The sequence below is a fragment of the Cherax quadricarinatus genome, chromosome 7 (assembly GCF_038502225.1).
Source record: "Cherax quadricarinatus isolate ZL_2023a chromosome 7, ASM3850222v1, whole genome shotgun sequence".
Taxonomy (NCBI): Eukaryota; Metazoa; Arthropoda; class Malacostraca; order Decapoda; family Parastacidae; genus Cherax; species Cherax quadricarinatus.
The window spans coordinates 51,006,352-51,029,763 of NC_091298.1; the positions used below are offsets into that span (position 1 = coordinate 51,006,352).

The 23,412-nt window shown below is 40.9% G+C and overlaps 1 protein-coding gene across 7 annotated transcripts in view; it reads left to right on the forward strand.

Moving 5' to 3' along the window:
- The window catches only part of MESK2 (misexpression suppressor of KSR 2), a 541,942-nt gene that overhangs the window by 493,258 nt on the left and 25,272 nt on the right, over positions 1 to 23,412 (forward strand). For 3 of the 7 annotated variants that reach the window (XM_053773987.2, XM_070082424.1, XM_053773993.2), the window contains one exon: positions 14,762 to 14,811. The exons of 3 other annotated variants lie outside the window; for them this stretch is intronic. In XM_053773987.2, coding sequence (XP_053629962.1) covers positions 14,762 to 14,811 — 50 coding nt within the window. Of the gene's footprint in view, positions 1 to 14,761; positions 14,812 to 23,412 lie in introns of those variants that run through there. One more of the 7 variants, XM_053773991.2, reaches the window with a different exon arrangement.

Here is a 23,412-nt window from a genome sequence, read left to right on the forward strand (position 1 = left end):
CACACACACACACACACACACACACACACACACACACACACACACACACACACACACACACACACACTGGAAAACAGGAGAGATAGGGGGGATATGATAACGACATATAAAATACTGAGAGGAATCGATAAGGTGGACAAAGACAGGATGTTCCAGAGATGGGACACAGCAACAAGGGGTCACAGTTGGAAGTTGAAGATTCATATGAATCACAGGGATGTTAGTAAGTATTTCTTCAGTCATAGAGTAGTCAGGAAGTGGAATAGTCTGGGAAGTGATGTAGTGGAGGCAGGATCCATACATAGCTTTAAGAAGAGGTATGATATTTAGTGCATGGAGTAGGAAGAGTGACTCAGTAGCAAGCAGTGAAGAGGCGGGGGCCAGGAGCTATGACACGACCCCTGCAACCACAACTAGGTGAGGACACACACGCGTGCACTCACATGCTCACACACACACACACACACACACACACACACACACACACACACACACACACACACACACACACACACACACACACACACACACACACACGTGCACTCACATGCTCACGCACGCTCACACAAACCATAACCCACACACAGAAACCATACATAGCTTTAAGATGAGGTATGATAAAGCTCGTGGAGCAGGGAGAGAGAGGACCTAGTAGCACTCGGTGAGGAGCTGAGTATCGACCCCTGCAACAACACTTAGGCGAGTACACACACACACGCTCTCACACACACGCTCACACACACACACACTCTCACACACCCTCACACACACACACACTCTCACACACCCTCACACACACACCCACTCTCACACACCCTCACACACACACGCTCACACACACACACTCACACACACACACACACACACACACACACACACACACACACACACACACACACACACGCTCACACACACACGCTCACACACACACGCTCACACACACACGCTCACACACACACGCTCACACACACACGCTCACACACACACGCTCACACACACACGCTCACACACACGCTCACACACACACGCTCACACACACACGCTCACACACACATGCGCTCACACACACACATGCTCACACACACATGCTCACACACACATGCTCACACACACATGCTCACACACACACACACACACACACACACACACACACACACACGCTTACACATCCACACTCGCTCTCTCACACACACACACACAACCACACTCGCTCTCACACACACATGCCTGCACTCTCTCTCACACACACATGCCCGCACTCGCTGACACTCGCTCTCACACACATGCTCACATGCGCTTTCACACACACGCGCTTTCACACACATACACTCGCTTTCACACACATACACTCGCTTTCACACACATACACTCACTTTCACACACACTCGTTTTCACACACATACACTCGCTTTCACACACATGCTCACACTTGCTCTCACACTCCTGCTCACACACTCCTGCCCACACTTGCTCTCTCACACACATTCCCACACTCGCTCTCGCACACACATGCCTGCACTCGCTCTCACACACACATGCCTGCACTCGCTCTCACACACACATGCCCGCACTCGCTCTCACACGCACACATGCTCACACTCGCTCTCACACGCACACATGCTCACACTCGCTCTCACACACATACACTCGCTTTCACACACACATGCCCACACTCACTATCACACACACATGCCCGCACTCACTATCACACACACATGCCCGCACTCACTCACACTCGCTCTCACACACATGCTCACACGCGCTTTCACACACATACACTCGCTTTCACACACACATGCTCATGCTCGGTCTCTCACACATGCTCACATTCGCTGTCGCACACATGCTCTCACACTCCTGCTCACACTCGCTCTCTCACACTTGCTGTCACACTCCTGCTCACACTTGCTCTCACACTCCTGCTCACACTTGCTCTCACACTCCTGCTCACACTTGCTCTCACACTCCTGCTCACACTTGCTCTCACACTCCTGCTCACACTTACTCTCACACTCCTGCTCACACTTGCTCTCACACTCCTGCTCACACTCGCTCTCACACTCCTGCTCACACTCGCTCTCACACTCCTGCTCACACTCGCTCACACTCCTGCTCACACTCGCTCTCACACTCCTGCTCACACTCGCTCTCACACTCCTGCTCACACTCGCTCTCTCACTCCTGCTCACACTCCTGCTCACACTCGCTCTCACACTCCTGCTCACACTCCTGCTCACACTCGCTCTCACACTCCTGCTCACACTCCTGCTCACACTCGCTCTCACACATGCTCTCACACTCCTGCTCACACTCGCTCTCACACATGCTCACACACTCCTGCTCACACTCGCTCTCTCACACTTGCTCTCACTCCTGCTCACACTCGCTCTCTCACACTTGCTCTCACACTTCTGCTCACACTTGCTCACACTCCTGCTCACACTTGCTCTCACACTCCTGCTCACACTCGCTCTCACACTCCTGCTCACACTCGCTCTCACACTCCTGCTCACACTCGCTCTCACACTCCTGCTCACACTTGCTCTCACACTTCTGCTCACACTTGCTCTCACACTCCTGCTCACACTTGCTCTCACACTCCTGCTCACACTTGCTCTCACACTCCTGCTCACACTTGCTCTCACACTCCTGCTCACACTTGCTCTCACACTCCTGCTCACACTCGCTCTCACACTCCTGCTCACACTTGCTCTCACACTCCTGCTCACACTCGCTCTCACACTCCTGCTCACACTTGCTCTCACACTCCTGCTCACACTTGCTCTCACACTCCTGCTCACACTCGCTCTCACACTCCTGCTCACACTTGCTCTCACACTCCTGCTCACACTCGCTCTCACACTCCTGCTCACACTTGCTCTCACACTCCTGCTCACACTTGCTCTCACACTCGCTCTCACACTCCTGCTCTCACACTCCTCACACTCCTGCTCACACTCGCTCTCACACCTGCTCACACTCGCTCTCACACTCCTGCTCACACTTGCTCTCACACTCCTGCTCTCACACTCCTGCTCTCACACTCCTCACACTCCTGCTCACACTCGTGCTCACACTTGCTCTCACACTACTGCTCACACTTGCTCTCACACTCGCTCTCACACTCGCTCTCACACTCCTGCTCTCACACTCCTGCTCTCACACTCCTGCTCACACTCGCTCTCACACTCCTGCTCACACTTGCTCTCACTCCTGCTCACACTCGCTCTCACACTCTTGCTCACACTTGCTCTCACACTCCTGCTCACACTCGCTCTCACACTCCTGCTCACACTCGCTCTCACACTCCTGCTCACACTCGCTCTCACACTCCTGCTCACACTCGCTCTCTCACACTTGCTCTCACACTCCTGCTCACACTCGCTCTCACACTCCTGCTCACACTTGCTCTCACACTCCTGCTCACACTTGCTCTCACACTCCTGCTCACACTTGCTCTCACTCTCCTGCTCACACTTGCTCTCACACTCCTGCTCACACTTGCTCTCACACTCCTGCTCACACTCGCTCTCACACTCCTGCTCACACTCGCTCTCACACTCCTGCTCACACTCGCTCTCACACTCCTGCTCACACTTGCTCTCACACTCGCTCTCACACTCCTGCTCTCACACTCCTTCTCACACTCCTGCTCACACTCCTGCTCACACTCGCTCTCACACTCCTGCTCACACTCGCTCTCACACTCCTGCTCACACTCGCTCTCACACTCCTGCTCACTTGCTCTCACACTCCTGCTCACACTCCTGCTCTCACATCCCTGCTCACACTTGCTCTCACACTCCTGCTCACACTCCTGCTCACACTCGCTCTCACACTCCTGCTCACACTCGCTCTCACACTCCTGCTCACACTCGCTCTCACACTCCTGCTCACACTCGCTCTCACACTCCTGCTCACACTCGCTCTCTCACACTTGCTCTCACACTCCTGCTCACACTCGCTCTCACACTCCTGCTCACACTCCTGCTCACACTTGCTCTCACACTCCTGCTCACACTTGCTCTCACACCCCTGCTCACACTCCTGCTCACACTCGCTCTCACACTCCTGCTCACACTTGCTCTCACACTCGCTCTCACACTCCTGCTCACACTTGCTCTCACACTCGCTCACACACTCGCTCTCACACTCCTGCTCTCACACTCCTTCTCACACTCCTGCTCTCACACTCCTTCTCACACTCCTGCTCACACTCGCTCTCACACTCCTGCTCACACTCGCTCTCACACTCCTGCTCACACTTGCTCTCACACTCGCTCTCACACTCCTGCTCTCACACTCCTTCTCACACTCCTGCTCACACTCGCTCTCACACTCCTGCTCACACTCGCTCTCACTCCTGCTCACACTCGCTCTCACACTTGCTCTCACACTCCTGCTCACACTCGCTCTCACACTCCTGCTCACACTTGCTCTCACATCCCTGCTCACACTCGCTCTCACACTCCTGCTCACACTCGCTCTCACACTCCTGCTCACACTCGCTCTCACACTCCTGCTCACACTCGCTCTCACACTCCTGCTCACACTCGCTCTCACACTCCTCACACTCGCTCTCTCACTCCTGCTTACACTTGCTCTCACATTCCTGCTCACACTCACTCTCACACTCCTGCTCACACTCACTCTTGCACTCCTGCTCACACTCGCTCTCGCACTCGCTCTCGCACTCCTGCTCACACTCGCTCTCTCACTCCTGCTTACACTCGCTCTCACACTCCTGCTCACACTCTCGCACTCCTGCTCACACTCGCTCTCTCACTCCTGCTCACACTCACTCTCGCACTCCTGCTCACACTCGCTCTCACACTCCTGCTCACACTTGCTTTCACACTCACTCTCACACTCCTGCTCACACTTGCTTGCACGCTCACTCTCACACTCCTGCTCACACTCACTCTCACACTCCTGCTCACACTTGCTTGCACACTCACTCTCACACTCACTCTCACACTCCTGCTCACACTTGCTTGCACGCTCACTCTCACACTCACTCTCACACTCCTGCTCACACTCACTCTCACACTCCTGCTCACACTCCTGCTCACACTCACTCTCACACTCCTGCTCACACTCACTCTCACACTCCTGCTCACACTCACTCTCACACTCCTGCTCACACTCACTCTCACACTCCTGCTCACACTCCTGCATACTGTATGATTATTTTAGTTCAGTAAAATAAGACAAAATATTTTGAAATCTGCCAAGAACAGCATTTTGTAATTATTTTAGCACTGTCTCTTGAAGTTCGAGTTTTTTATTTAACTGATTTATACAGTATTAAAAAAAAGTGTATAATATGAATTTACAGACGGAATAAAACTGGCAGCTGTGTTTCCAATCATCTCTTCCTCAGCACTTGGGATCTGATGAGTGGTTGAACTTCCCCGTCTTTGGTTTCTCTTTGGTAGTCTTATGTTAATCATCACTCTTATTTCTCTTATGTTAGCTTTTCCCACCTTCCCAGTCATTCAGAATTATTATTAGTTTTGATGTTGACTAATTTTTGGCAAATTGCACTTCATTAACTCATCATTACCATTCAAAGCTTAGTGTAATATCTAAGGTACTGCACATATAGTTAGTGAACTTATGCTCAGCACTGATGTACAGACAGAGCTTGTTGGGTCACTAATACTGTAATGTGCTTGACATAGAAGTGATTCGCACAGTTTGCCTGACTTAATATTAATTATTAACATCTTGCTTGCCTTAAGTATGATATAGGGTAAGTTAAATTTTGCATGCTGGGGGATCATCAGTATTACACAGTAGGTTTAATTAAATGCCCTCTGATATACTGCATTTACATTGGTGAAGCTGCACATTTCTGGCAACAGTTTTTTTTTAAATTCCAGCTCAAACTTGTTCAATTTAGCTTGAAAAAGATTGCATTTCTCAGTTGAAGAAAAATTTTAGTAGATCTCCAACTTGTTGGAATAATTGCAAGTTATGCAATCCATAGTGAATATGCTCATTTAATTTCAACTTCAGCTCATGACCTAATGTTATACAGCGCATGTTATGGTCATTTAAATATGTATATAGAGAACACAAGTAATATTTACCAATATCACTTGCACTTGTTTTTGTAATCCTTCAGATAAGGGAATGTAATAAGAAAGATATTGTGAGAACAGAGTATAACTTAATATATCTGTACTTAATACATGTATAATAAGAGTATTTTGTAAGGAACCCATTTAGTTTGGTATAATTTTGCTGTAACCTTTTTGTACTTAAAAATACTATTTAGAATAAATGCACACGGAGGACAAGTGGTAAGAGTAGGGAAAATTGTCAAGGTATTTACTAAATATTAGAAAAGATTAAGTTTACAAGAGGTTAGTCTTCTCCTACTGATGCTGCCTTACACTGTCTTCACTCATACTGCAGGTTGTTCCACACTGATGCTACCTTACACTGCCTTCAGTCATGCTGAAGGTCATTCCATACTGATGCTACCTTACACTGCCTTCAGTCATGCTGAAGTTGTTCCATGCTGATGCTACCTTACACTACCTTCACTCATACTGTAGGTTGTCCCACACTGATGCTACCTTACACTACCTTCACTCATACTGCAGGTTGCCTCACACTGATTCTACCTTACACTGTCTTCACTCTTACTGCAGGTTGTTCCACATTGTTGCTACCTTACATTGTCTTTGTTTACACTGCAGGTATTCTGCTTCACACACTGTTGGTGCTATTCTTCATTTCTATCTCTACATTACTTTTCCACCAAGTACTATTTACTGGTACCTGGCCATTTTCTTTTACCCATATTTTCAATTTCATATTCTTTCCTTTTTGCTTCCCTCCTTAATATGTTTGCAGAGGCCCTTTTTTATTCTCTCCACGCATTCTTGTTTTTATGTGCAAGCAATTAATAAATACCGCATTCTTAATGAGGAAACACAAATTTGTAGCAGATATTAATCCCTAAACGGTCCAAACGTATATATACGTTCTCTCGCAACGCGCCCCAAACGTATGTATACATTTCATTTGTCATTTATTCAACATTGGCACAATAGACCTGAGTCGACTAGACATGAGAGAATGGGTGTGCACACTCATGCACCATATGAAAAAAATTGGGGACACCTGGGTGCCACATGCTCTTTTTTCCTATAAAAAAAATTTTTTTTTTTTTCTCAAAATATTTGGGGTGCTGCGCAAGTGAACGTATATATACGTTTGGACCATTTAAGGGTTAAAATTGCTCTAAGAGGCACTTGAATTGCATAGTAATAGTTTTACTTGGAGTGAAGCTATCAGTAAAAGGGGCATCTGAAAAAGGCAGTTGAAATGCCTAGAAATGGTTCTAATTAAGGTGAGGTTATAAGTGGAGAGAAGTTCTCAGAGGCAAAGGAGGTATTGGAGTGTTAAACAAGTGTTAAATAATACTAGAAACAAGTCATCATATATGGCTTTGCACTGACATTATTGATTAAATTGCTGTATTTTATAGCAGCTATAACAAAACATAAGTTTCCCAATTCTTCAATGATTGGCTTACATATAAATTTGTAATTTGCCTTGAAAACACTGTATTTAGGAGAAACGTGCAACTGCACATGTAGTGATACTTCCACTTAATGGATTAGTAGGTGGATGAGCCTCCTTTAAATCCAAATGATGAGATGAATTTTTCAATGATTGTAACAATAATGGACAATTTTGGAAACAACAGACCAAGTCTGTCATTTCTAGATTTTGCCTATTTGGATTTTGTGTTAAATCTAAAACCACTAAACTGAGGTTTAACTGTGCTTACTGGGAAATTTCTACTATGATGATTTTTTTTTTTTAATACTGCACTGCAATGAAATGTTTTTGGAAAAATCTTTGAAGAATGTGCCAGTAGAGATGTAAAATAGCTGTTGTAGAACTGTAATTGGAAACTAATTATGAAATTGAACCAAGCTTTGGCTCCAGGTAAAATAAATAATTTTTATTGTTTTTATCTCGTATATCTAAAACATTTTTGTATCTAAAACATTTTTTATTCATTTTTACAGTAGTGAGCCAAGCACTTATGATATATTAACCCTTTCACTGTGTCTTGTATATGGTTTAAAATAGTGATATTGAAATGTTTTCTAATATGATTTTTTAATGGTTTTATTGGTTGTTTCTTGGTATTGTGTGATAGAATGGAAGATGTATTACGAAAATAGAAATAGCGGATTTTGGTTGGTTTCATGACCAATGGTAGCTTGAAATTGGGCTCAAAGTAGTTGAAATATTTAATTGTTGGGATGCCCTAAATTATGATCAGCCATTCCTAATTATATTTATTGTCTGAGAAATAGGGAAAAACTTCATTTTTGTTTGTTTGTTTGTTTGTGAACTCAAAATGGAAGGAAAGTGTAGTATACGAGAGCCCTGGGTATGTGATTAACCCTTTGACTGTTTCGGTCGTATACCTACGTCTTACGCGCCACTGTTTCGGATGTACTTATATGCATAAATTCTAGCAGCTTCAAACCAAGCAGGAGAAACCTGGTAGGCCCACATGTGAGAGAATGGGTCTGTGTGGTCAGTGTGCACCACATAAAAAAAAATCCTGCAGCACGTAGTGCATAATGAGAAAAAAAAGTTTTTTTTTGGATTAAAATGCCGACTTTGAGGTGTATTTTTGTTTAGTATTTATCGTTGTATTCTCGTTTTCATGGTCTCACGTGATTAAATGGAAAACATATTACAGAAATAGAGATGATTTTCATTACTTTCACCATGAAAACGACCTTGAAATTGAGCTCAAAGTAGTGGAAATGTTCGATTTTTACCAATGTTCAGGAGTAAGCAAATTACACCACACGTCCAATACATGTCAACTGGGGAGTCTAATATTCTTTCACTAGTGCACTGATATTATTTATAGCATTTTCACAGTAATGCAGTAGTCTGCATAGCAGTAAGTTTTGTATTTTTTGTATGAATAAAAAATCAAAATAGAAAGCAATAGTAATATGAGAGGGGCCTAGAGACATGACTAATGAACAGAGGATATGTTATTTTAGTACCAAGAATGTCTACATTGTTTATTCTGGACCCTATTTTGAAATTAGCATCTTTTTAAATTTGTGTGAAATTGGCCAAATTGCCAATTTCTGACCACTTTATTGGGTAGTTCAAATCGGTAAATGGGCGTCTTCTTGTACTCAGCTGATAGAAAAAATGGAGTTCTAAAGAAATGGCTATGAGTTTGGTCAACTGGAACAACAGAATTGGTCAAAAACAGGGCTCAAAGTCGGCGAAATCGCTGATGTGTATATGTTGCTGAGACCGCTAACTTCACGGGAGCGTAATTCCGTGAGTTTTCGACCAAATTTCGTACTTTTGGTGACATTACCATCGGGAAAAGATTCTCTATCATTTCATAAGAATTTCTTTTTTTTTTTTTTTTCCCCAAAAAAAATTTTGCGACGTAGAATGACAGTTTCAGAAAGGGGCTTGCGACAGTCAAAGGGTTAATGAACAAAGGAAATGTTGCTTTAGTGGATGGAATACTTAATGTTTATTTTGAACTTTTTAAATTGGAATTTTTTTAATTTTTTATAAAATTGGCCAAATTACAGATTCCTGTGTACTTTATAGGGTAGTTCTGGTAACTGAATGGGCAGTTGCTCGTACTCAGTCGATAATACATAAAGCATACTAACGAAATATCTAAGAATTCAGTCAAACTGAGCAGTAGAATTGCTTAAAATAGGATTAAAAATAAATTGTTCCCTAACTGCCATACTGCCAGATTTCATAATTTTGGGGGGATCATTACTCTCCGAAAAAAATTATATACTTTTTCAGAAGAGCTTTTTTTCTTTAAATTCCTGATATTGTCAGTACGTGTACTTGTAATTTCACGAGTCCTGACTATCAAGGGGGTTAATAGTTATGCGAACTGGCTGTTATTTTAAATATTTCAAATTATTATTAGAGTTAAGGGAAGCAGTAAACCCACAGAGGTCATATAGTGCCAGGAAAAAAAATTAATTACAGCAGTTCACAGAAAATGGACTGTGTTATTCCATACAAGAAGGAAATAGGTGTGCATAGTGCAGAGTTTGACTTTTATTGTGTGCTAGCACTGTATTTCATTGTGGCTGCAGTCATGAATGTAACTTGCTTTCCCAAAGCAAATGCTGATTCCTTACATTAAGTTTTAAGCAATTGTTGATTTCTCACATACAGTTTTAAGCAAATACAGCCTCTCCTCACTTAACAGAGTTCTGTTCCTAACCCCACATCGGTAAACAAATTTGTCGCTAAGCAAGAACATACTGTAATGGTAGTGGGTTTGTGTCAACCATCTTTAATATTGTTTTAATGTCACCTTTGCACCATTTATAACATTTCTGGTGTATTTTTAATGTTTATATAGCAGTGTACTATATATTGTAATAAACAGAATAGAGGAAATCAGCTCTAATATATATTATTTAGGTATGCATACTGGTCAGAGACCCTGTCGTAAGTCTTAGTTGTCGGTAAATGAGTATGTTGCTAAGTGACGAGAGGCTGTATTGATTTCTCACATACAGTTTTAAGCAAATATCTTGGTATGTAATCTAGATTTGATTAGAGTTTACATACTATGATGACAGTAAATGCAATAATACAAAAAGTCAGTAGAAACTTTTGAAATGTGAAAAACAGAAACCTCAAGGCACGTGTTAAAATAGTCACATTATCTCAATCTCGTTCCAGCATCAGTCTCGCACTGGGTTCATAGCCCACATGATGTACTGTAATGATGTTGATTAGGAAGAAAGGCTGAATGAATTATATCAAGTTACCAAAATACAGGGAAAAGTGTAGGCTCTCAAAGTGTATCCTAGTAATCATTGACATCATCATGCAGAAAAGAACAAGAAAATTAACTTGGAATAAAACAATTGTCCTTCAGTAAGATTGAGATGTAGGCTAGAGTTCTTTGTTTTTATTATTTAAGTATTTTGTATTGTACCTTGTAGTTATATAGCTTTCTAGAATAATAACACTTATATGCTTTAAGTCACATAGTTTAAATCATTAATCAGACTGAAGAAAGTTCACATGTATTGGATGCTGAAATAACCTTATTGTAAAAAGTTTAATTAAAAGTGTGGAAAGTACAGTTAGGAATAAAAAGAAGAGAAGGAATAATCATGTAGCACTGCCATGATAGAAGTTTGTTTTTGAAGTTCATAGGGACACCAAAGTATATTGCTTATTTATAAATTGTTTAGTGTAGTGTAGTTTAGTTGCTACACTTATATTTTGTAATAAACAAGGATGTGTGAGGAATTGTTGTTGGTGTTTTTAAGAGTCGCCAAGGCTAAGCCTTCAACCGCCCTTTCCCACATACTGTTAGTTTTTATTGTTGGAAGTCAAGGTTTCTTTTCCGGACACCGGAAGGCAGGGCTTGATAGGGCATGAGCTGTTGGTAGCCCTGTAAACTCCAGCAAGAAGATGGCCTGAGAAGTATTTCTTGTGATTTTATAAATTTTTCATGTTTTCTTGGATAGCTTGCATTCATATTATGGTGGGTATTACTCTGAGCATATTAATTTAGTAAAAAGTCTTGTCTTGACTGATAAAAAATGGCATTTTAACTAATGTTTGGAGATGATAGTGGTTTTGGTGAAGGCAGGTGATAATTGTGCAGGTAATACCTGTGGAACTGCCTGTCATATATTTGCACAGGTATTGTACAGGGTATCAACTCTCCCCACACATTCCCATATCAACAAGCAATGACAGCTGCAATGAATAGAAAACTTAATTGCTTTTTAGTTTTGACTAATTACAAAGCTTTAAAAGTTGGTTGATTTTTTTTTTTGGTGGGGGGGGGGGTCTGATGAACATAACCCTATTTTTCCCATATGTTCTTCAAAGGCTTAGAGCAGCTGATGATGCCTTACCATCAGCTGTATAAAGTACAGAAGGGCAAAATAGACTAAAGACACATTACAGTATTTCTCACTATAGTACAACCATCACTTTTAGTGCCAGAGCCTCAACCATCCATCTTAGCAAACAATCCACAACCTTCCATCTCAGCCCAGTAGGGCCATAGCATACCTCTACACACTCTTCAGAAGCATCAACATCAACATACACCAGCAGCTGCAGTTTAAGGTAAGAAATATTATTTATGTAACATTTGTAGCCTTAAGCAATGCATTAAACATAATACATACATCTCAAAACCAACTACAGTTACATTATCATTTTTTTTTTTATTTTTTTTTTTTTTTTTAATTTGGAGACTTAAAATTGTTTGCCATTTTGGGGGTCCTGTGAATGTAACCCTATTTTTCCTAGTTCTTCAGTTTGGTTTTGACAGTTTTAGCTTAGACACCATTTTCAAGAATGTGGAGTTAATAAAAGTATTAGTCAGAGGGCTGAAGAGGGTTTGTTGAGGTGGTTTGGTCATTTAGAGAGAATGGATCAAAGTAGAATGACATGGAGAGCGTATAAATCTGTAGGGGAAGGAAGGCAGGATAGGGGTCGTCCTCGAGAAGGTTGGAGGGAGGGAGTAAAGTAGGTGTTGCGGGCGAGGGGTTTGGACTTCCAGCAAGCGTGCGTGAGCGTGTTAGATAGGAGTGAATGGAGACGAATGGTATTTGGGACCTGACGATCTGTTGGAGTGTGAGCAGGGTAATATTTAGTGAAGGGATTCAGGGAAACCAGTTATTTTATATAACCGGACTTGAGTCCTGGAAATGGGAAGTACAATGCCTGCACTGTAAAGGAAGGGTTTGGGATATTGGAGGTTTGGAGAGATATATTGTGTATTTTTATGCGTATATACTTCTAAACTGTTGTATTCTGGGCACCTCTGCAAAAACAGTGATTATGTGTGAGTGAGGTGAATGTGTTGAATGATGATGAAAGTATTTTCTTTTTGGGGATTTTCTTTCTCTTTGGGTCACCCTGCCTCGGTGGGAGGCGGCCGACTTGTTGAAAAAAAAAAAAGTTACCATCTTAATTACTGGTAACCTATATAAATGAATGTTTGTAGATTTTGTTTTGATTCTGGCATTGGCTATAACTCTGGGTGGTGTGGCACAATTCTTTCTTCAATGATCCTGAAGAAATCAAAACACATGAATAAACTGTGGATGAATAATAAGGTTTTAGTATACAGAACATCTTTTATAGATCTCATAGTAAACCCTCAGCACTGCACCAACAGCTATAGACTCTTAAAATACAATAATATATAACTTCTTAATTTATACTTTACACTTAAGTAGGGAGATTTTTTATTTCTATGTTATGTAAAGTTAAATACATTATTTTAAGTAGTTCTGTCTTATCTAAGCAAATCAAATAAATTTATATACAAGAATTACAGTGTAGAGTCACCTCTGGATTACATCTTTTTGTGCATTCCAAGGAAAGCCCCTTGTTTTGTGAAGCATTTTGGGCAGACTAACTGTAGTACAGTGCTTCCAAATCACTTGGTACTAATACTACAGGTATTTTGCTAAGACGTAACGTGTAATTTCAGCTTTGGGCGAGAGTTCAGCATAAAAAAAATTCTGAACAAAAGAAAGTGGTTTAGGTTACAATAGTGAGGTAACAGTTGAATAAATTAATGGTTTAGGTTACAATTAGCATTGTAAATGTTTATGATCATTACATAATCAAATCAGATTGAGTGGAATTCAAACCCATGGCAAGTTAGTCCTAAAACTCACAGGCCAGTGTGCTAACTACTAGACCAGCTGGTTCTAATGGGATTCATCCAACTAGGCATATTTTGGTATGCCATAGGAAGGTTAGCATGGGCCCCACTGTAACCATGGTCACCTCCCTATGGTGTATACAACATATCTAGTTGGATGAATCCTATTAGAGCAAGCTGGTCTAGTGGTTAACATATTGGCCTGAGTTTTAGGACTCATCTGCCATGGGTTCAAGTCCCACCTGTTCTGTGATTTGTTTGCAATTGTGTTATTACAATTTCATGAATCATTCGACTATGTACTTAGTCTGAAGAAATAATGAACACAAGCTCACAGGTTTGCATCAGTAAATATTTGCTATGTCATTTCCAGCCAGAAAAATCTTAGATCTGAAGTTGTATTCAAATCCTTTTGGATTAGCATTATTCCTCACAATTGTTTATTCCTCACAATTGTTTAAGTATAAGTAGAATTTAAATTTTGCCTGTAGCTAGCTGCAGCCCAAGGATATGCTTAACATGCACATAACTTTGTGAGTACTAGGTTCACATTTCTTCTGATGTGAATTGACTTTTCTTGGGCTCAGCCTGAGAGTTGAAGCTTGGTGTCCGTCAGAACCTGCAGGTTCAATGTAACAATTTTTTAAACATTTGAAATATAAAATAATTTCTCAAACATGCAGTAAAAGACAAATTACAAATAGGCACAAAGTTGAAACCTCAAAGAGAGAGTTAAACTAAAAAAAATAAACTTTCCTATCAGTTAATATATACCTATACTTATTTTCTCAATCTCTACAAGTCATAATAAAGTGTTTCCTGTTATTAATGTTATTGCTGTTGTTTCCTCTGTCAGATTCAGCAACATAAAACAGAACAGTGGGTTCATTCTGCTTAAGGTCTCGGGTTGCAAATAAAAAGTAATACTTACCTAGAAAACAGGTAATGAATGTGAAGAACACTTGATAACAGGTGACCCTAAACAAAAAAAAGTATTGTCATTAGTCAAAGTTATGCAATTTTGACAGTCCTTTACTTCTTCCACAGTAGTACCTCAGTGGGTGACTGGGGCCATCCGATCTTGCTATCGACAAAGAGTATGCACTATTTTGTAAACGATATTATTAATTTTATAGATGTTTAGGTATTAAGCTTCATTCTAATTACTTGTTTCTTTAAGTGTTCAGATTATGTGTTGAAGCATCAAGCTTTATTTTTTGCTCCCTAATATTTTTTTTTATGCGAGTTAAATGTGTAATATGGTTTCTACAGTTATCATCATGTGTTTTTGGCTTTATCAATATACTGTAGTATATTTTAGTCCTTTGGTTTTCATATTGTATGCCCTGTATCCTTTTCTTATCTGACTTTTTTCAACTTTCTTAACTTTTTCCTCTGAATTAATCATCATTTTTGTTATCTCTTCATCTAGTTCATTTTCTTCCCTTTTTTCTCTTATCTTTTCTGTTATCTACATTCCATAGTTCTAATAAATGGTATTCTGTATTGCAGCTAATAAAGTACATAATAAGCTAGTTTGACAAAGTACTATTCACAGAGTACTATGCTAAGCTAATAGGCACCATTATCTTGTCTTCATTATATTGAAGCCGTTGGAGCAATAACTATGAGAGGTAGTCACAGTAAAGGCAAAATGCTAGAGGTTTTACTTATCACTAGTAATAAGGGCATTTATAACTGGCAGTAATATTGCACTTACGAAATGTGTTCTCTATGTAACCCACTTTACATTGTGGTAATTTACCTTATAATACTTCCCTCCAGTTCTCCATCTTTAGCAAGCTGCTGCATGAGGAACAGCTCCTTGTAAACCATTAATGGAGTTTGGGTTTTCATATTTTTTGCATGTAATAGATCTAGTTAAGCATGATGTATTGAACTTCAAGAATGAATGTACATAATGGAATTACTTTCTCTGTGTTATTCAACTTTTTTACTTTCTAATTATCTTATTATCAACCATGTGCATGTAAAATGTTATTTCAGTGTTATTTCAGATTGGTGCTCAGTGAATTATCAATTTATGCTTTTGATTAATAATGTTGTTAGTATTACTACTGTAGTTTGTGTGCACTCCTATATCCATTTGTGTGTGTATATAATGTACATGCATATGTATATTAATATTTAAATTCCATACTGTGCATACTACTCATGTTTACACACTAACAATATCATTTGTAGTAGTAATGGGGCTTTGTGTGTCGCACACACAGCAGGTTAGTCTTGTTAAAAAGATAACTGTACCAATATTCAAGGAAAAAATTTACATTCAACAGATAAGTTCAGTTAGTAGCGAAACAGACAGTAAAATATAAACTAATATTCACAACTTTCCAAACTTTTGATAGGCAATGGTATATGATAAAACAATGGTATTAACAAATTTTTAAAGTGAGAGGGATTTTGACTTGCTGGCTTAAGAGTGAATTTGACTGTCTGCTGTAACTTTACAAGTTTTGGTTATGTAACCAGATAAACTATAAAGTTTTGGGGAGAAAATTAGGACAGATTCTAATGATGAATGTGTTATTTTTGTTTATTGCTAAAGACTGCCTTATTGTATAGCAGGTAATAGTTCCAAAGTTCAGTCAGTGTGTGAGCATGTTAGACAAGAGTGAGTAGAGGCATGCAGTTTTTATGATTTGACATGCTGTGGGAGGCAAGGTAACATTTATGAAGAGATTCAGGGAAAACTGGTTAGCTGGACTTGAGCCCTGGAGGAGTGAGAGGAGTGAGGAGTAGAGCATCTGAGCTATAATGTGAGTGCACTTATCACAAGATGGTGATGGAGTGATTGATAATGAAAATGTTTCTTCATTTTTGGGTAACCTTCCCTTGGTGGGAGACAGCTGGTACGCTAAAAAAAAAAAATGGTTTAGCTAAAATGTCAATTGTTGAAAATGAGGACATCTTAATATCTGTTATGAATATACCCTAATGACAACTTATTACAGTATAAGGAATATTCTCAATTTAGTGTTTTACATACAATACATACATACATACATACATACACATAAAACAGTGAATTGTATAATACCTATGGACAAACAACCTTTCTTAACTGGCTTTACAGTAATAAGTCATAAAAGCTGATTCATATTACAAATTATATCAATTATATGAATCATTTTTGTATCATATACAGTACAGTACAGTGGTACCTCGAATTTCGAACATCTCCCAACTCAAACAGTTTTGTAAGTGTATTTTTGGGGGTCTGAAACGGACTAATCTAATTTACATAATTCCGTATGGGAACAAATTCGTTTGGTAACGGCACTCAAACAGCCTTCTGGAACGAATTACGGCTGAAATTCGAGGTACCACTGTATTTCATAAAAATAATTTGCAGTTGAATAAACTTTGCTGACATATACGACTGAATTAATGTGCATTGCAAAACAATCTGTGTTTGTAAAATAATATGCATCAATTTTAACAAATATTTGTTAAATAATATACATAGATTTTAACAAGTATTTTGGAATATCCTAGGTAGTAGGTTGGTAGACAGCAACCGCCCAGGGAGGTACTACCGTCCTGCCAAGTGAGTGTAAACCGAAAGCCTGTAATCATTTTACATAATGGTAGGATTGCTGGTGTCCTTTTTTCTGTCTCATAAACATGCAAGATTTCAGGTACGTCTTGCTACTTCTACTTACACTTAGGTCACACTACACATACATGTACAAGCATATATATACACACCCCTTTGAGCTTTCTTCTATTTTCTTTCTAGTTCTTGTTCTTGTTTATTTCCTCTTACCTCCATGGGGAAGTGGAACAGAATTCTTCCTCCGTAAGCCATGCGTGTTGTAAGAAACGACTAAAATGCCGGGAGCAAGGGGCTAGTAACCCCTTCTCCTGTATATATTACTAAATGTAAAAGGAGAAACTTTCGTTTTTCCTTTTGGGCCACCCCACCTCGGTGGGATACGGCCGGTGTGTTGAAAGAAAGAAAGAATTTTGGAATATTACACAAGTGTCCTTTGGAAAACCCACAGTTTTGCAAAAGAGTTAAACATACAAGTTAGAAGCCACAGGATTGGGTTTACAAAGGTAAAGGATTTGAATTGTGAGATCCCATCTGCGCATAGTGTTATGGGTAATATTTATGTATTTTAGAAAAATTTATTTTCATACTACAGTATTACATAGTTTTACATTATATGTCGTTATATAATGCATGGAAAAATATAGCGTTATGCAACACTTTTGAAATGAGCTAAACTAATGGAATATTAATATCAGAAATATAATATCAAGGACAAAACATGTCAGGTCTTTTTTTCCTACTCCTGTCATGTCTCCCTCTTCCTACTGCTGTCATGTCTTCTTTTCCTACTCCTGTCATGTCCTCTCTTCCTAATCTTGTCTTCTCTTCCTATGGTATGTTATTAAGCAGCTTCTGTGCCTTGGTCTGCCTTGAGAAACTGTAAGAGAAGTGATCAAGCTCTGTTGATCTACCAGTGTGTATTAAAGAAAAGTAATAGTTCAACTGGTGGCCTTTTTAATTTATTTATGTATTAGAGGAGTACGTATACTACAATACTTTTCATAGTAGTGTACAGTACATACAAATATGTACAGAGCTGCCACAATGCCCTGTTACTAGTGCAGAAATGGTATCATTGTTTTCTTACTGTAATGGTTACTGGCAACCCTGAAGGATGCTACAAGTTACACTGTACTCCGGAATTTATTGTATGTGTGTTTACTGTATAGAGTAGTTCACATCAGAAAACAAAGTTCTGATATACGTGTATGTATTTTTGCATGCAAGTATATATCTATATACATATGTACATAGTTTATTATATATAAAAAATAAATGCATATATGAATTGCAAGTACCAGCACTTAGAGCATTCAGACCAGTGCATGGCTGTTAGTATCTTAGATGGTATTAATTATGATATATGTCAGTTGTTGATGATAGCTAAAGATTGGCTATTTTGGGTGCATTTTTTTGTTAAATATTTTATAAAGTAATACTTTTATATAATTTTACAAATTATCATAGTCACCAATTGCTTGTTCTTTTAAAGATTGGCTTTGAAAATTTTTGTGAGAATTTATTTATTATACAGTACAGTGGTACCTTGACTTATGAGCGCCCGGAGTTATGAGTGAAAAAAAAATTATCGAAAAAAAAAAATTTTACTGAAAATAACATTTGGCAAGAACCCCGGCCTAAAGTTTGCTAAGTTTTTTACATTTGCAAAATATCTTGCACTTTACTCCCACACAGATCCCAAAATTTTTGGAATATTTCCAATATTCCACAAGCCAATTGTAGAACAATCATTTTTTTATGATTCATGTCAATATTATTGCATTTACTTCAATAATAAATGGTGGGTTTCATGAAATAAGTCGATAACTTTCGAGATATTCATACATCACTGCACTAGTGATCTAATGCAGTTAGCCTCTCAAAAACTCCATTTTCTCTTACCCAGGATCAAAGAACACGTTATAGAAAGGAGCAGTAATGATTTTGTATGCTCGGACTGGTCCTGGACACTCGCCATATTATGGCCTATTTTATTCATTTTGGAGTATACTATATCATGTTTCTATGTTACTTAGTGTTTATTATGTCATATTAGATTAATTCTGATAGATAAGTCATAGAGTTGATATTAGCATTATATTGAAGTATTTTCTCCTGCCCCTGGGGTGGTTTTTTGGGGGGCTGGAATGGTATAATAGCATTTCAATTAATTTCAATGAGGAAAATTGATTTGATATACAAGCAGATTGAGTTATGAGCTTGGTTATGGAACAAATTAAACTTGTAAGTCAAGGTACCACTGTATTTATATGGCTGCAGTGTATTCAGCTTAAAATTAATAAATATAAATTTTATATATATATATATATATATATATATATATATATATATATATATATATATATATATATATATATATATATATATATATATATATATATATATATATATATATATATATATATATATATATTATATATAAATTATTTATTTTTTATTTATTTTATCTCTCAGTCCACAGCAGGATTTGAACCTGCACATTCTGTATCAAAGTACACAGTACTTTCACCACTCGACCCAATATGGCTGAGTGACAAAAGTACTGTGTACTTTGATACAGTGTGTGCAGGTTCAAATCCTGCTGTGGACTGAGAAACAATATTTGTTAAATCTATACACACACACACACACACACACACACACACACACACACACACACACACACACACACACACACACACACACACACACACACACACACACACACACACACAGACACACACACACACACACACACACACACACACACACACACACACACACACACACACACACACACACACACACACACACACACACACAAAATCATGGAGAAGATTATCAGGAGAAGAGTGGTGGAACACCTAGAAAGGAATGATCTCATCAACAGCAGCCAGCATGGTTTCAGGGACGGGAAATCCTGTGTCACAAACCTACTGGAGTTCTATGACATGGTGACAGCAGTAAGACAAGAGAGAGAGGGGTGGGTGGATTGCATTTTCTTGGACTGCAAGAAGGCGTTTGACACAGTTCCACACAAGAGATTGGTGCAAAAACTGGAGGACCAAGCAGGGATAACAGGGAAGGCACTACAATGGATCAGGGAATACTTGTCAGGAAGACAGCAGCGAGTCATGGTACGTGGCGAGGTGTCAGAGTGGGCACCTGTGACCAGCGGGGTCCCGCAGGGGTCAGTCCTAGGACCAGTGCTGTTTCTGGTATTTGTGAACGACATGACGGAAGGAATAGACTCTGAGGTGTCCCTGTTTGCAGATGACGTGAAGTTGATGAGAAGAATACACTCGATCGAAGACCAGGCAGAACTACAAAGGGATCTGGACAGGCTGCAGAACTGGTCCAGCAATTGGCTCCTGGAGTTCAATCCCACCAAGTGCAAAGTCATGAAGATTGGGGAAGGGCAAAGAAGGCCGCAAACGGAGTACAGTCTAGGGGGTCAGAGACTACAAACCTCACTCAAGGAAAAAGATCTTGGGGTGAGTATAACACCAGGCACATCTCCTGAAGCGCACATCAACCAAATAACTGCTGCAGCATATGGGCGCCTAGCAAACCTCAGAACAGCATTCCGACATCTTAATAAGGAATCGTTCAGGACCCTGTACACCGTATACGTTAGGCCCATATTGGAGTATGCGGCACCAGTTTGGAACCCACACCTAGCCAAGCACGTAAAGAAACTAGAGAAAGTGCAAAGGTTTGCAACAAGACTAGTCCCAGAGCTAAGAGGTATGTCCTACGAGGAGAGGTTAAGGGAAATCAACCTGACGACACTGGAGGACAGGAGAGATAGGGGGGACATGATAACGACATACAAAATACTGAGAGGAATTGACAAGGTGGACAAAAACAGGATGTTCCAGAGATTGGACACAGTAACAAGGGGACACAGTTGGAAGCTAAAGACACAGATGAATCACAGGGATGTTAGGAAGTATTTCTTCAGCCACAGAGTAGTCAGTAAGTGGAATAGTTTGGGAAGCGATGTAGTGGAGGCAGGATCCATACATAGCTTTAAGCAGAGGTACGATAAAGCTCACGGCTCAGGGAGAGTGACCTAGTAGCGATCAGTGAAGAGGCGGGGCCAGGAGCTCGGACTCGACCCCCGCAACCTCAACTAGGTGAGTACAACTAGGTGAGTACACACACACACACACCCACCAGGAGCCAGGAGCTCGGACTCGACCCCTGCAACCTCAACTAGGTGAGTACACACCACACACACACCACACACACACACCACACACACACCACACACACACACCACACACACACACCACACACACACCACACACACACCACACACACACCACACACACACACCACACACACACACACACACACACACACACACACACACACACACACACACACACACACACACACACACACACACACACACACACACACCACACACACACACACACACACCACACACACACACACCACACACACACACACACACACACACACACACACACACACACACACACACCACACACACACACACACACACATATAAAGGGCTTGTTTGGTAGCTGTAGAGCGGGTAGTTAAATGATATACTTCTTCGGAGGCTTCTTAGTTTATTGTTAAGTAGTGGTGGGTTACACAGGCTTGTGTGTTTGTGCCCATGGCCCGGGCAGGGCCATGCCCACGAGAGAGAGATGAGAGTACTTGTGTGTTGAAGCCAGGCCGCTGTGTGAGTGAGAGCGAGGCAAGTCTGGGCATACTGAAGTGGCAAGGCCTATAGGTGGCAGCACTTGAGTGGCGCGAAATATGAACTAAGCTGGCAGACAGCATGGGCTGTCTGTGCAGACAGTACAGGCTGTCTACATACGCTCGGCCACCTACCGCGCGTCGTCCCGACGCGACAATACTGGTAGTAAAAGAAACTCGGTCTCTCTCTCGTAGGAACAGGGCACAGAACACAAAATAAAAACATATATATACATATGGACATGAAAAAAAAAACTTCCTACAGGGAGGGAAGAAAAAAACGTGGGGTGTGCTAAACATCGTGGTCATAGGCAGTGAGCGTCGAAGGGCATCACTGCACACCTTCCTGCGTCTGGACAGATACTGCAACACGGGAGACATCGCTGCGGCTGAGCTGTGACGTAACAGGGTACGGTCTCCTCTGGAACGGTGAAGCAGACATCGTAGGAGTCGCTGCAGGTTTTCACTCAACCTGGGGCACGACATGCTGGTGCCCTCGAGTGAGGCGTCGACAAAACTCGGCAACTGGGCAGGACTTCTGGCAAGCGACTCAGGAGGACACTTCTCGACTGGTACTGTCGCTGGGCTATCACTGCCGGCGAGCGTGGAGCGAGTTGTGGAGCAAGTCGTGGCAGAGACGACTGGGCGAAACATCTGGGAGTCGTAACATCATACACCAGACTGCAGTGAGAGAGCTAGCAGTCAAAGTGACATCTTCTTTGTGCAGGCTGCTCACTGAAGCTTGTGACACGAGGCTGACACAGCGCCTGCCGACAGGCCTGGCTGCGGCTTGACGAGTATCATCTCTCGACAGCTGGAGTTATAGCAGAGGTTAGTCTAAGCGTCCCCAGACTTGTTTCTCTACATATAACTGCACTCTGAAGGTCTGGAGGTGAAGTGAAACAAATCTCGATGGGAATCGTAGCAGGTACGATTCTACAGAACATCACGAGCGACGAGCATAAAAGCTTTCTGTACAAGGGGGCTCATACCCTCAGGGCTGAGTAATCAGCTGTCAAACACACTGGTCACGGGTGACTTAGTGGTACAACTCAAGGGTCTGACCACAGACCTCACTGGACACACGGAACTTTAAAAACACACCGCTGTACATACGGTACAACATGGCTTAACTAGCAAATGATGCTTTTCTGCGCATAAAACTGACTAAGACATACTAAAATGTGAGAACACTGACTGAGAGGAATTAATTAACACACGACATATATTTTCTCTCAATCTTCTCGACAATACTGAAATAATTACTAGAACACTCGATGTGACATCATGTGATGTCAGGCGTGATGTCGCAAGGTGACGTCAGCAGCAGTGACGTCAACAGACATCTCGAGGTGACGTCAGGCAGACATCGTGAGGT